At 28.4% G+C, this 15,630-nt stretch overlaps 1 protein-coding gene across 1 annotated transcript in view; it reads right to left on the bottom strand.

Moving 5' to 3' along the window:
- Positions 1-15,630, bottom strand: part of LOC111620856 (protein flightless-1-like) — a 96,007-nt gene that overhangs the window by 58,623 nt on the left and 21,754 nt on the right. Inside the window, exons 7-10 of the mRNA XM_023362856.1 lie at positions 14,546-14,622; positions 11,483-11,567; positions 8,098-8,201; positions 6,812-6,931 (exon numbers count right to left, since the gene is read on the bottom strand). Coding sequence (XP_023218624.1) covers positions 6,812-6,931; positions 8,098-8,201; positions 11,483-11,567; positions 14,546-14,622 — 386 coding nt within the window. The remainder of the gene's footprint in view (positions 1-6,811; positions 6,932-8,097; positions 8,202-11,482; positions 11,568-14,545; positions 14,623-15,630) is intronic.

The raw sequence follows: 15,630 nt of genomic DNA, 5'->3' as shown, positions 1-15,630 counted from the left end.
GATACCATAACTGACATTTATACTTGAATTTAATCTTGATTCTCTACATTAAATTTTTAATTAAATTAAATTTAAAACATTATCAAAGTATTGTATGTAGTATATTTCCACTTTATGACCATTTAAGAATTGCACTTTTACAACTGATATGATTTAATTTACTCTATGAATGTATAAACTATAATAATCCTTGCCATATGATATTACATGTAGGCCTTCTACAACGTGGTACCTTTACAACGCGTTTTCACTCCAACGCGTTTGGAAAAATGCAGAAATTTTCTTACAACACGGTACTTTTACAACGCGTGTTTACGGTATTTAGAAACGAATTATCTTCACATAACAGAAAAATCACAATGGATCACATGATACGAGCTGCAGTTCAGCATACTGAGCTAAAAGTCTTTGAAAACAGCTGTTTGTGGACGTTGGCGTGTTATTCCCTTGAAAGTTTCAGGGAAAGACCGGTTTCTAGACAGATGTGCATCAGTTACCATAAACACTCAAATATATCACTAAATTTTCGATCATTTATACTCTTTCAATAAGTGGGGACCGCAAAATGGTCCAAAATACAGTATAAACTTCTATTGAGTATATATTTTTAACAACATAGCGAAAGGAAGTTATTTTTTGTGATTTTTACTGTCCACAAAACTGATTGAAAAAATTTTAGCCATAACAATGCCGAATGAAAAGAAAGAACCGTCATTAAAAAGGAAATTTATAACTCTTCAAACAAAGATAGAAATTTTGGATTGAATTAAATATCAAGAGCAGATAGCTGATATCGGTAGGCATTTTAATTTAAATGAGTCGACGATTCGGTCAGGAGAAAAGATCAGAAATTTGGTTGCATCCGGATCATCTATTCTTGTGAAAAATGTTGCTCGTCCAAGAGCACCTATAATGGAAAAAATGAAACAAGCGCTAATATTATGGGTAGAAGATATGAACAAGAAACGGTTACCTTTAAATAAAACTGCACTTAAACACAAAGCCTTAAAAATATTTGATTATTTAAAACAAATGGGACAGTCGTCGGCTGATGAAATCAGTGTTAAATTTGTGGCTAGCAACGGCTGGTTTGAAAAATTCAAAAAACGCCATTCAAATGCCAAGTTTTTCTCTTTTTAGAACCGAATCCCAATTTTTGTATTAAATTGGTGTCTCCTATAACGCGATTTCTCACAACGCGGTATTTTCAAGGAACATATCTACCGCATTGTAAGAGGCCTACCTGTATATGGTCAAACTGTATTTTCAGAAACGTAACCTGAATTTATGACACAGTCCATGAAAATTATTATAGAATGCTTAGCAATTTTTTGCAGAAAACAATTAGTTTATAAAATTAAATGATGTTGTTTTTACAGTTTAATTAGTTTATCATTTAAAAAAATTGATTATGTACATTTATTCTACAGTAAGTGAAAATATACAAGATTACATAGAATTGTAACCTGATAATTATATTAGTCTATGTAATTTTGCATTGTAAAATATGAACATACATTCATCATCTATCATTTTTCCCTTATTTTTTATCTTAAATATATACTGACTGTTGTATTTATATGAATATTCCAAGACAATTAAGAAATCAAAGTTATATATTATTTTGAAATGTTACAAAGTATATAAATTCAAAAAAAACACATCTTACTAAATTATATAATTAAATAAAAAATCTTGATAAAAAAATATGACAGAAAACAATTACAAAGAAAATTAATACCTAATATAATCTAGTGACAAAGGCATTCTTCCTATCTAATAACTTCCCCCAATAAAAAACACTCCTTTTTTACCTTAATCCTATCACTTCTTTAAAATTGTTATTATTTCTTTATACCCTTTCCTCATTTTGAAGCAGTTTTGTGGCAAGTATCCAGTAAGCAATTACTCAAGAAGGAATTTACTGTAAAATATTACAAATACAGGAAACACTCAATGTTAACAACAGAAAACAATTACTTTTGTTTTAATAATAAACTTTTTCTTACTTATTTCAGAACAATACCGTAATGATATTTCATAATAAATAATACACTCACGTCCATAATTTAAGGAATTCATGATTACACATATTAGCCACTGCTGCAAAGGAACAAACTGCAAGTAGAAATGTTTTGTGGCAACTTCTGAAGGGAATGATGTAGGTGTGTGTAAATTTAATGATAATGGAATTGGTGTAAAAGCATTTTCTATCCGTTCAGGCAATTAGTGTTGTAAGAGGTCATTATTGTATTGCATGTGAAAATGTCATTAACATTATTTGTACACAAATATAATAAACGCAAGATAGCACAGGAAATATAAAATTGACATACAGCATTCTCTGATGTACTGTACATATAGTACTGTTGTGAGAATTAAGATTATATTAGAGAACATTTTAATGTTTAAAATGTTTTAGAAAATTAATTTAGCTTAAAATATTATTTTATTTTCAAGTGAAAAAGAAGGAAAGTTTATCAGAATACATCATCTTTAACTTCCTATGAATTAGGAAGTTGGGGAGTTCCTTCTAAAATGAAACTTTAGGAGGGACCAAAACAAATCGTGGAGAAACCCCATTGGTCCACTGATTTGGTATAAAAGGTGGAGGTCACCTTTTGTCCTTGGCTTTTTGTTATGTACAGCCATGCTTCTAGTCACAGGCTCTAGTTAGCCCTTTGATTCAGTTCAGCCTTATTTTTGGTGCATCAATCCCACCATGAGAAGAATGATATGAGAAGTCACCACAAACACAAAAAAGGGTTCTCACAATACATCCCCAGGTAACAATAATAATTACTGTAAGCTCTCTCTCTCTTATTAATAGTTTGAACCAGGAATTGTTTAAGTAAATCCATACATTCATTTTATTATTTTCTTAGTTAATTAGACATTCATTTGTTATTTTAATCATTTAATTGATATATAGAATTGTAACCTGTTCTTTATATTTTTATATAAATAAATATATTTAATTCCATATTTGTTTAATGCATATTTCCATTTTCAAATCAGTAGCTCCCTCCTCTAAAATACTACTACTTGGACTAAATTTGAATTAAGACTTTCTTATTGCAAGTCAGAACTTGATACAAAATTTTAATTCTAACTGGTGTCAGGCTCCAGACAGAGATTTTGTGATCTCTCAGTCTCCTATCTTAAACTTAGACCATCCTGATTATAGTGAGCATGATCTCACAGCCCTGATCTCACATTGTACTGTTCTTAAATAAATATATTAACTCTTGATTTCAACTAAAAAGTAACTTTTTTAACAATAGGATAGTTTTAATGAAAAGTTACATTTTTAAATTTTCAAATAAACTGCTTTTTCCCCTTGTAATAAAATCAACCATCAACCAAATTTTGAAATAATAAAATCAACCATGGTTGATTTTATTATTTCAAAACTGCATAAAACCACATTATTTTTTCAAAATTGCATAAAAATGGACCACGTAAATAGAGGGATAGGGATACTGTACTCATTAGAAATGAAGGGCAACTGAACCCCACAGCATCAATTGGTATTTTGTTATTTATTCCAATTAATTTAATCCTGACTATCTGGTTCAGAAATAAGTGTGTCAGTCAGTACTTCAGTTTACACTCATAAGATATCTTATGTACACAAAAGAAGCCCCAAATCTATGATCCTGTTAATGGACTCTGTGGATACCACCACACATGGAATAGAAGTGGATAAGAAATCTTTAGTGGAGAGGTAAAACAGTATCTTTATTTTGAAAGTTCCTTGGGTCGTACTCTGGTGTGAGAGACGCGAGACCAGAGACGGTGGTCTCTGGTCTCGCGTCTCTCACAAGCTGGTCGCTGATTGGCTAATCATTTGGATTAGCCAATCAGTGACTAGAGACGGTGACCAGAATATGGCCCCTTATTGTGTTCAAATTTTATAAATGTCAGTGTATACAAATTTTAGCTCATTTTAAACATCACTGGTGTCCAAGTTGATTAATAAACAAAAGGACTGCATAATGTTTAACTAAATACTTATTTACGTGTATAAATGCTAATCTAAACTTAAGCATTTATAGATTGAAAAAATGAAATTTTGCATAATACATTTATTGATTTTTGGTCATTAATATGTTTTATATAATTTTTTACTTAACCAAAAATAGTATAAAATTCCATTTCAGTTTCTGATGTGGCTTCAAAATCCAGTTTTGGTCAGACCTATCTGTCTGTGAAAAATATAGATCCGATACCTGAAAAGTATCGATACCAGTATCAGATACAAGTGATAGTATTGAGTACAAAAGATACTCAGTATCAAAGAAAAGTATTGATATGGCATCAGTATCAGCAGTCAGATTATCAAGATGTCCCTACTTGTGTTAAGTACAAATGGCATTACATGCCCGTGGTAATTTAGACATTATTTTTAACATATGTCATGTGAATCATGCATCAATAATATATTGCAATGTGAAATATGAGGTGTGTTTTTAAAGTAAGTACCGTTTTGAAATATAAAAAAAAACAAGCAAACATTTTTAACGAAATTTTTATTTATGTGAAAGCCCATATTTTACACTACTTTTCTACATAATTCCCATTAATATTGAGACACTTATCGTATCGTGGGACCAGCTTTTGTATTCCATCCTCAAAGAATGTTGCCGCCTGATGAGACAACCACTGCAGAACGGTCGTTTTGACTTCGTCGTGATTGTTATGGCGCTGCCCTGCCAGATGCTTCTTCAAATGCAGAAACAAATGATAGTCACTCGGCGCTAGGTCGGGACTGTATGGAGGGTGGTCTAATTGTTCCCAGCCAAATGATGTGATTAGGTCTTGAGTTTGATTTGCCGTATGTGGACGAGCATTATCGTGGAGCAAAACGACACCCTTGCTCAGTAAGCCCCGCCTTTTGTTTTGTACTGCACGGCGCAGTTTTTTTAAAGTCTCACAGTATGCAGCTGAATTGATCGTTTCACCATGAGGCAAAAAATCAACAAGCAACACTCCGTATCTGTCCCAAAACACCGTGCACATGATTTTCTGAGCAGAAATTGTTTGCTTGAACTTGACTTTCCTTGGAGATGATGAATGTCGCCATTCCATGGATTGTTGCTTTGATTCCGGTGTAACGTAGGCTACCCACGTTTCATCGCCTGTAACAATACGACTTAAAAAATCATCTCCTTCGTCACTGTAGCGCTCAAGAAAAGTCAATGCACTGGCCAAACGTTTGGTTTTGTGCTCCTCCGTCAACATTTTCGGCACCCAACGGGAACACAACTTCCGATAATTTAATCGTCCGGTCACAATTTCATAGAGAACACTTCTTGAAACTGCAGGAAACTCTTTAGATAAAGATGAAATCGTGAATCGTCTGTTCTCTTTCACTCTACAGTCCACTTTTTCAATCAAATCGTCGATAATGACTGAAGGTCGCCCACTTCGTTCCTCATCGTGAATGTTTGTGCGGCCATTACTAAAGGCCCTAACCCATTTTCGTACCATTCCTTCACTCATAACGCTTTCACCATAAACTTCACTGATTTGGCGATGAATTTCAGCCGCTTTCGAGCCTTTAGCACTGAGAAAACGAATAACGGCACGCACTTCGCAGTCGGCGGGATTCTCAATGAGCGGCGGCATTTCAATAACACACAAACAACAGTAAACACAGTCGACTGGCTCCGTAATGGCGTTTGTGGCTTCCCAACAGATGTAGGTACACAGCACGCATGCGCTAAGTGCCGACTGCAGCGCTCCAGCAGCGTTATATTAAAACGGTACTTACTTTAAAAACACGCCTCGTATTTTAAGATAAATATATGAAAATATAACTTTTATCAATAAACAAAAAAATACATTCCTTGTTTCACTCATGGTTTTTTGATTATTGAAAATACTATAGAAATTCATCCAAATTCACGCTCTTTAAATATTACAACATTACAGTGAGTAAAATATAAAAATTAAGAAAAATGCAGACAAATGCATTTTTATGTAAAGTTGTCTCACATAAATCAATTGAATTAAACCTAAAGTTACATTATTTTATTACTATTAAAATTAATAAGCAAAAGAAAAAGTTGTGTATAAAGACTTGATTAATACAAATTACAGTACAATTTTGGTTAGCCAACATTCTGTTTAAAGTAATGGCAGCACAACATATATATGAGATGAATAGTGGACATAATATTTGTAAAATGTTCCCTTATTGCAGCGGAAGAAAGAAAAATAAAAGTAAAAAACCACATACAATTATAGAATTTTAAAATAATACAAATTATTTATTAATTTCAATCATAATATCGTTTAATTCTATGCTTATATCCTATATCATATTAGCATATTAATCATAATTAAAGCCCTAAAATTCCAAAAGTTACATAAATGTTTTAACAAGCAACTCAGAATGACTGAGAGTTTGAATTTAAATTTTTTTCTAAATGTCTTACACATGTATCAAAATTAAATTAATTAATTTACAAAACTGATAAATTATAACTATTAATATCTTAATTCTACTATGAAATTTTTGGCATGTTATTTGGTAATATTTTGTATTTAACTGAATTTTAATATTGTTTTCTTACAGTATCACTATAACTGTAGCAAAATTAAAACTATCTTATAATAAGACAATAATAAAAATACAATGAAACATTTCTTTGTTTTATAAATAAAATTGTTTCAATTATGTAAAAACATTTAAAATAAAAAAATGCAATTTTTTTTGTTTAGCATATTTTAAGTTTCTTAGTTTTTATGAATTTACAATGTTAATATATAAAAATTATTTATAAAAAACCATTTTAAATCTTACCTCCAATTTCAGCAGAAATTTCAGTAATACAATTATCACTTAAATTAAGTCTTTTTAAGTTAACCAAAGTATATAATGCATCTGGGATTCTAGGCAAAGCATTTTGAGAAAAATCCACATCTAAATGAAAATAAAATAATTATAATAATTATTTTTCAAATTTGAAATTAAAAATTTTTCATATAATAATAAAACATTATTTAAATGAAAATGATATTTACAAAACTCTTTGTATTAAAAATATGCAGAATTTATTGCAACTTTATTACAACTACTTTGTACATGAATCATAATTAGAATTATAGATCAAATTTTAATATTTGTTTTTGATGATTCCTTAACCTATTCGATGTTGAAATTTTTATTTGTTGCCTGTGATGCCATGTTGAATTTTCATCGATGTTAAGCCTAAATGTTTTTTTTTTTAAATACTAATCGTGTTTACTGTATCATAAAAAAATATTTTTTTATGTTTCACAAACAAAATATATATATTGAATAATATAAAAACGAAAAAAATTTTATTTTGAAAGTTCGTTTTAATATAAATATTGTGACGCAAAGCGACATCTAGTATCAAAAACATTCCAATGTAAACACGGAAATATCAGGATCGCCCACACAGGTCAATGAGGTCAACCCGAAAATTTTCAGGATCAACATAGGACAGGTTAATGAAATGTGCATCTCTCTCTCTCTCATAACATGTTTTCTCTTATTAAAAAAGAAAAAAATTCAGATGATCTATTATTATTTATTAGAAGTAAATGTAAGTAAATGTTAAAAATCTACATACTTATTAAACAGCAAAACAACAATACTTTTTATATTGTATGTATTATAATGAATGGCAAGCATTCTATAAATTCTAAAATAAAACTTCATAACAACTAATGTTATTAATAGCTTTCAATACTGTTTTCAATAAAACCATTTCATAAGAATGAAACACCTACTGTATAAACTATCTTTATATTTCTTTTTATAAGTTTTACAATTTATTTGAAATTTCTTGCTCAAAAGAATTTTTTTATTTGATATCATCTTTAAAAAATAATAAACTGATTATTCAATTTTCAGCATTTCAAAATTCACAATACTATGAATATTTAATAAATGAATCAAACGAATGTAATTAAATGAATATTCAATAATAGTACATTTGTACATGAATTCCATTTTAAACAAATAAATAAAAGTTTCAAATTCATAATATATCCAATACCTTCACTTAAGTTTAAATTTAAAATAATAATGTTTCCTTATCAAAAAATCAAAAATTTTACCTGATAAATTTGTAATATTATCTAAGGTACATGGAATATTTGAAAGATTTCTTTGAGTATTACGCATATGTAATGTCTGCAAAGAAATTAATGCTGGAAGTTGCCTGAAAAATTTACAAAATAAAACTTAAAATCATTGTACTTGTTTAAAAAATTATTTAAGTTATTACAATCTATATAATTTAAAAACCTCAAATTCTTTTGAATCTTTCATATGATTTGAGAATAGTTTGATACATATATTACTTATATATTAATTTTTATAAACAGATATAGTTTTAAAAGTTATATAACTGGTGAAAAATTGAATTTTGATTTCAAAAGAAATTAAAGTATCATTTTATTTATAGACAAAACCTCAATGTCTCTGTATTCATTTAGAAATAAACTAATTTTGGAATGGTGTTAATCTTGAAATGAATAAATGTGATTAATAGATGTTTGGTATTTTCATTTGTCAGGATTCATTTTTTTGTGAGATCTGAACAGTCAGGGAAGGATCGTTTTAATTAAAATAAGTTAGAGAAAAGAATTAAAATAACACAAAATTATATTTTCAACTTCAACAAGATTTTATCTAAAAAACAGAGGAAACATCAGATTTTTGAAAGGAAGTTGATTTCCTTTCCCAGGCTAACTCAGGATGAGTCAGTTTTTGCAACTTTACGAAAGACCAAATAAAAGGGCCGTTTTCCCGCCTTTCAAGGCAGTCCGTCGAAGGAAGTTTGATATACGAAATAAGTCCAACATTCAGTAAGAAGCAGTCCGTCAAGGAAAGAGTTTGCCATACGGAAGAATCTGAAATATGTTAAGAGGCAGTCCATTAAGAAGAGGTATTGCCATACAAAGAGAATACGAAACAAGTGATCGTCATACCAGACCGATAAGGCCATACGAGACCGAATTAATTGAAGTATAAGTATACAACAAGATTGTCAAAGGAGAAAGATAAAAGAACCTCCATTCAAATAGAAGAAGAGAAATATTTAAAAACGACAGAAGATCCTCATACAGAAACAGATACGAAAAATACAGTGAAGGTAATATGAGCTCTAAATAGATCGATGTAAACTCTCTCGCATGTTAGATAGAAATAAGATAGTTTAAGTTAAATTTAGATATAGGTTAGATTCACTGTTGTATATTTTTATTATTTGATTTATTAAATATTTTGATTTGTTTTATAAAATGGCTTGATTCTTATTAGACATTCATTTTCATTCAAGTTACCTTAGATCCTCCGAATTCAAGGATAACACATGTTAATCCGCGTTTAAAATAATTGATTAACTGGTGTCAAGGAATCCTGACATAGATCTAGACTTCACAGTCCAGATCGTTTTGAAACATAATTAACAGCTCTCCTAGAAAAAGATTAGAGATCGAATCTCGCAATTCTGAGTTGTGTAAGTGGTACTCTTGGTTAGTATCCTCGGCTAATCTCACTTTTTTTTTTTAAAAAACAACAGTTTGGAACAAACTATGTAAAGCATAATACAATTTCAGAATGTGATCTTATGGTAAATCAACAAATAAACAGTATGAACTGGAAAGAGGCCATATGCTTTTAATAAATTTGAGAAGAGAATGAAGAGTATTACAGATTAATTAAAAAAGAAAATTAGGGAAGACAGTCCCAAAGTACATTTTTGATATTTTATGCAAGTTCCAAATTAATATTTATTCAAACTTTAAATTCAAGTAATCTATTATCAAAATTGTATAAAAATGTTAATAAACATATCATTTTATTAATTTTCTTGATTAATAGCTCAAAGAATTGTGGATTATGAAGCAGAAAATAAGTAGAACTATCTTCTACTTATCCAAAAACAAAAAGAGAATGGATGTAGATCATGAGTAATGTGCAAAATATTATGCATTAAACCAATATAGCATATTTTCTCTTCTCTTTTCCATTCTTACCATATAAAGTACAAATCAGTCTTTAACACTGCACTGATTTGCATCTTTATCTTCAGTGGTTCCAGAAACTGTGCAAACTAAAACTAGAACAGATGTCACATTAATTAGTAGGGGAGACTATCCATATTTTGATGAGATTACTTATTCTTTTTTTCTTTTATAGGTGGCTGTATCTATTGTTTATTTATAATGATGTTTTTGTTTGGATAGTTCTCCATGATTTTATTTTGTTATATGTTTTGTTTTGTTATATATTTATATTTGGATATGTTGTTTAAATATATATTTTGGTATTTATAATAATATTTGTATAATTTGTTTGTTTTATTTATGTAAATGTTAATTTTCTCTGTAATAACGGAAGGATTGTAATATATTTCGATGTGTCATGTATATGACAATTATTTTTTGTATTCCCTGCATCATGGGTTTTACCCAGTATGGCTAAATAAATTAAATTAAATTAGTATCATTAATAAATATTAGTTAACTGATTAATGAGACTATTTTTTCTTGAATTAGTTAAGTTTTTCTTGACACCCAAAAAATTGTTTCAGTGGACAACAGAATTTATATCCATTTTTGTTTGATTATACTTTGTTGTTTCTGAAATATGAATTGGCAGTACTAATAATAATCCTTGTGGATAATCTAAACAATTTGAACACTTGTCAATATCCTCATTATAATATTTAATTACAAAACGATTTATTCTTATTTATTTATTTATTTATTTATTTTAAAAAATTATCTAATTTTTAAAAATTTTTTTTATAACATTCTTTACTAATTTTTAATATATAAACATTAAAATAAGGAAGATACATGAACTGGAAGATTGGAAAAACACAAATTAGACTAGACAACTCCATGAAATGTCAGAAGAAAATGTAACACTAAAATGAATTAAGAAGTCTACTCTCTATTTTTATATTTAAATATTTTTCAGGACTCCATTATCAGAGTCCATGAGAAATGATGGTGGATTCCTAGATTCTGATGATGAGACATGTAGTCTTGAAAAATGTGTAAATCTGAATAACGAGTGGATTCCTTAATCAATTCTAGCACTGAAACACTGCTGTATGAAAAGGAAGAAACTTCAGGAAGTTAAATCAAATAAAGTTTAGAAAACTTTGAAAAGTGAAAAAAATTTCAATCTAGTCTTAAGGTATGATGGCTAAAATAATAAGCTACAATTTAGCCATACTGTCAAGATAACTACTTAATCAACATCTTGAATAGAAGATAAACCAAGAGTGGAATGTTCCAAAGTTAAAATAAATCAATATATATATTATTACTAACATTAAACATTGTTATAATTTATTTGATATTTTAATATATAGGTAACTATTAATAATAAATTTGGAAAGATTGAAAAATTAGAAATTGTAATTTAAAAAAAATAATTTTCACACAATAAAAGTAAAAATAAATATTGTTCCATTAATCTTACCTTAATTGATTATGTCCAAGAGGATTATTATTAAGTATTAGTGTTTGCAAATTGACTAGTCGTCTCATCTGGGGAGGAAGAGTTTCTGAAACAAAAATTATATTTTAGATTATTTAAAAGTACTTTCAAGCTAATTTTTATTAACACATTTGCACAAATACAATGTGTACCACTGATGGCTCATTTGCATCTTTAATCTTAGCCATTGTGCTCCATACAGTTGCTATCACTACAGTAAAATAATGTAATGCTGCTTAGCTGGATTACATTTTCATATTATGAGTTTATCTTTGGTAACCAGCTGGACAAAGTATCTTTATTAATAAACCAGGACATCTAGATATTAAAAATCATATAAATAGTTATAAAAATTGTAACTTGTATGATTTTTATAACTATATGATAGTTTAATGCCTAAATGTTCTAGCCTTAATCAGGTATCATTTTTAAAGTTAAAAACACTTTTTTGAATGATACAAATATATGAAGTAGAAATATTCTTAATGCACTTATGTGGTAAAAAATAAAATTTGTTATACTTTAAATGATTTATTGAAAAGAACAAGCAAAAAATTATAAAATTGGACATTCCCAATAAAATTGAAACTACTTTTCTTTAAAAAAATAATTTATTCTTCACGTTAAGAATTCATTTTTAAGAGAAAATAATTCTCTTTGGAAACACATTTAATATTATTGACAAATAATTTTAAAAAGGCAAGCATAAAATAAGTAAACATTTAGCTGAATCTTTTTGTTGATTTTACTGGAACTGCATTTGCAAGTTGATGTGAAGATTTTGATAATGTTCTACTAGATATGGAGTGTCTTTGAATTCAGTTATTTTGATTTCTAACTAAAAACCAAAATTACTACCTCTTGAAACTGCTGCATATATTTGTTTTCTACAATCACAGCATAAATAACGCATGTCGGCAATGCTTCTTTCAAGAATAAATTCAAAAAAATTTCTTTTTGCATGAGCCATTAGTAGTACACAATTGGCAAAATGTAAGCAGTATAATAATTATCCATCATGTACCATCTGTGGACACAAACAAAGAAAACCATTGTTTTAATCTAATTCACCATAAATAGTTCTCTACAAAATACCTACTACTCTAAAACCAATTTTAAATACACAAAATATTGTATAGGTTTCAAATGATTGTCATGTATTAAGAAAAAATTCTTTATATAACAAACATGTTAAAAAAACTTCTATACAAAAAGTTTTCATTTTATTAATTTAATTATTTAAAAGATTTAAATAGCAACTCAATACTTTTCAAATTTATGTATAAAAAATTACTATTAATTATTAGAAACAAATATTTTAAAATACATTTAGATATCAAATAAATAAATCATAAAAACTTAAGCTGCTATGATATTATAACTATTAAATATCAGTAATATCAATAAAATATTTGTAAAATTATTTAACTTCTCACATTACATCACATAAAAATATTTAACAATAAAATATTTGCAGTAAAACTTTATAATATCTAATAATTACATATAAACTAAGCTAAACATATAGTCACTATAATATAGCAAACAAGATATTACACAATTTGAACAAAAGATATAGTTGAACCTCCAATTTAATGATCAGAAGTAAATTCATTCAGAATTTTCTGGAAAAAAATTGATCCAGATTGGAACTCAAATCTGCAACTTTTGCTTACTGTGCAGATGCAATGACAATTACACTACCCAGATCACTGTCTAATCTTAATTTAGAAGATATAACTGAGATTTTGAACACCCCCTTTATTAATTGGAAATTGATGACAAATCCATAAATGTTAGATATAATATTTCTAATTTTAATAGAAAAATTTTAAGCTAAAAACTAAGGAAACTGGTAAAATTCACTTCCTTCTCAACGAAAGTTCTACATTCTTTTTGTTTTCCCTTAAATTTTGAGTCACATACAGTCCATATACCCCTCGTAAACCCCACTCTTCCTAAACATGTGGGAAGAATACAATTTTCTTATTGGAGAAAAACATCAAAAAAAAGGGGATTCTTTAGTATTATTCTGGGAATACACCACAAAATTCCATAGGAGAAGGAGGTATTCCATACCCACTCCTCATGGCCAATGCCCATAACCAACTCCCAAAGTACATACAAGGTTTATTTCTAAGTTCCCAAGTTAAAGAAAATATTTATTGAAGTGCCGACCAAGAAGTAATAAGTGACCAGAACGGAAACAAGAGAAGAAATAGTGAAATAACGAACATTCACATCAATCTACATACAGAATAATATATAATGAGGTAGTATGTTTAACTTGAAATGTGATCTCTCTCTCCGCAATATCATAATCAGCTATTGAAGGTCCAATTTGTATATTTTTCCTTTTCTTCATTAAATATTCGATATTTTTATATTAAAGAAATGTCTCATTATGTCGGAATCAAAAGATCTCATCCTCTCCATATTGATTCGTAAATGCATGTTAATCCACGTGAAATAAATTTGATTAACTGGTGTCAAGGATCCTGACGTGATCTAGAACTTACCATCAAGATCTTTTTAACATTATAAATAAAAGACCTTCTTCAAAATTTAGAGATCGAATCTCATGATTCTGAGTTGATTAAGTGGTACTCCCGTTTAGTACTCCCAGCTAATCTCACATAACCATATAGAATAGTATATAATTACTATTGATTATAATACATGTATCCTGTTGACTTATAACTATTAGCAAGTGACTTGTATGGTTTTATCTTCCAAATTAGCCAGTCTGAAAGCAAAGATCCAATATAGGTTCAGATTTTGTTAACTTTATAATTCTGTAAATAAATTTTTTGTGTCATTTTGTTATTTTGTTGCAAATGGACCTCCCATTAAAAATTATACTTTATAATTATTATTCACATGGATTCTGTTTGCATTATACTGTGTATAAATTCACTATAAAATTTTATTTTGTATAATTACATATTAAGTTTGAAAAAGCAAACTGTCCAAAAGCTAAAGACTGCCTACATTTTATTTCATTTCTACATATAAATAATTATTTGGTAAAGATTTTGTACTTACCTAATCTATTATTGCTTAGATCTAAATAAAGTAAATCTGTTAAACTGACAAATAATTGGTTGGGAATAGATTCAATACTGAAAAATAAAAACAATTAGTAAATTAAGATTCATATAATTTAAGTTCTAAAAATATATTTAGTTAAATGTACAGTACATAAATCAAAGTAATCTTATAAAATGAAATCATTCCCATTATTTAGAAAAAAAATTTTGCAAGCATTGTTAGAAAAAAAATCACTTTTGATATAAAATTTAGTAAAAAAATTTGTTCAAATGATTGTCTTATTTGATGATTACTTTGGGTCTTTTCCATTTGATGATCCATTCCACACTGCTTCTTTTTATCACTATTTTCTTTGCATCATTTTTTTACCTATTTTTCTGCATTTTCATTATGTTTCTCATACTTTTATACTTAATTAACTAGACTATATCTGATTACCACTCTCATCTTCAAATGTTTTGTTTGTGATCACTAGAACTAGGACATCCAGACAAAGATCCTAACTTATATGAATTTTATGCCTAGATGTCCTAGCTTTCAAACTTATAACACACAATGTAGATTCAATGTCATAATTAACATTATTATTATTCAATAAGATATTTCTGACTTTCTACTCCATGGTTCTTTAACAAGTTGGCCATCAATTCTTTGAGCAGAAATTAGTTGATTCTATAATTTAAGTATTGAAATTCAACAAATAGACATTTATTAACATATACAGTGGTACCTCAGTATACGTCTGCTTTAGAATACGTCCAATTCGGAATATATCCTGTTTGGACAAAACAAATTTTGCTCGGTATACGACTTTTGTTCGGTATACAACATAATTCAATTATACGCGCCATCAATGAACAAGTAGCACTATCGGTATACTAGACCAGACTAGACGTTCGCGGTGCAACGGTTTATAACTTTGTTAAATTTCTTCTGATTTTAATTCGTAAATAAAATTTTATTATTTTTATTAATCACGAATCGCAAAAAGGCAAATGAAAAGCGACAGAAAACTAAAAAAATGACTAGAATTACAATGGAACTGATGAAAGAGATTGTTGAGAAATACGAAGGTGGCA

The sequence above is a fragment of the Centruroides sculpturatus genome, unplaced genomic scaffold (genome assembly GCF_000671375.1).
Source record: "Centruroides sculpturatus isolate CEXI.00-Female unplaced genomic scaffold, Cexi_2.0 scaffold240, whole genome shotgun sequence".
In the NCBI taxonomy this organism is placed as follows: Eukaryota; Metazoa; Arthropoda; class Arachnida; order Scorpiones; family Buthidae; genus Centruroides; species Centruroides sculpturatus.
The sequence above is the reverse complement of the archived record's forward strand: the minus strand, read 5'-3'. Positions and strand labels throughout refer to the sequence as shown.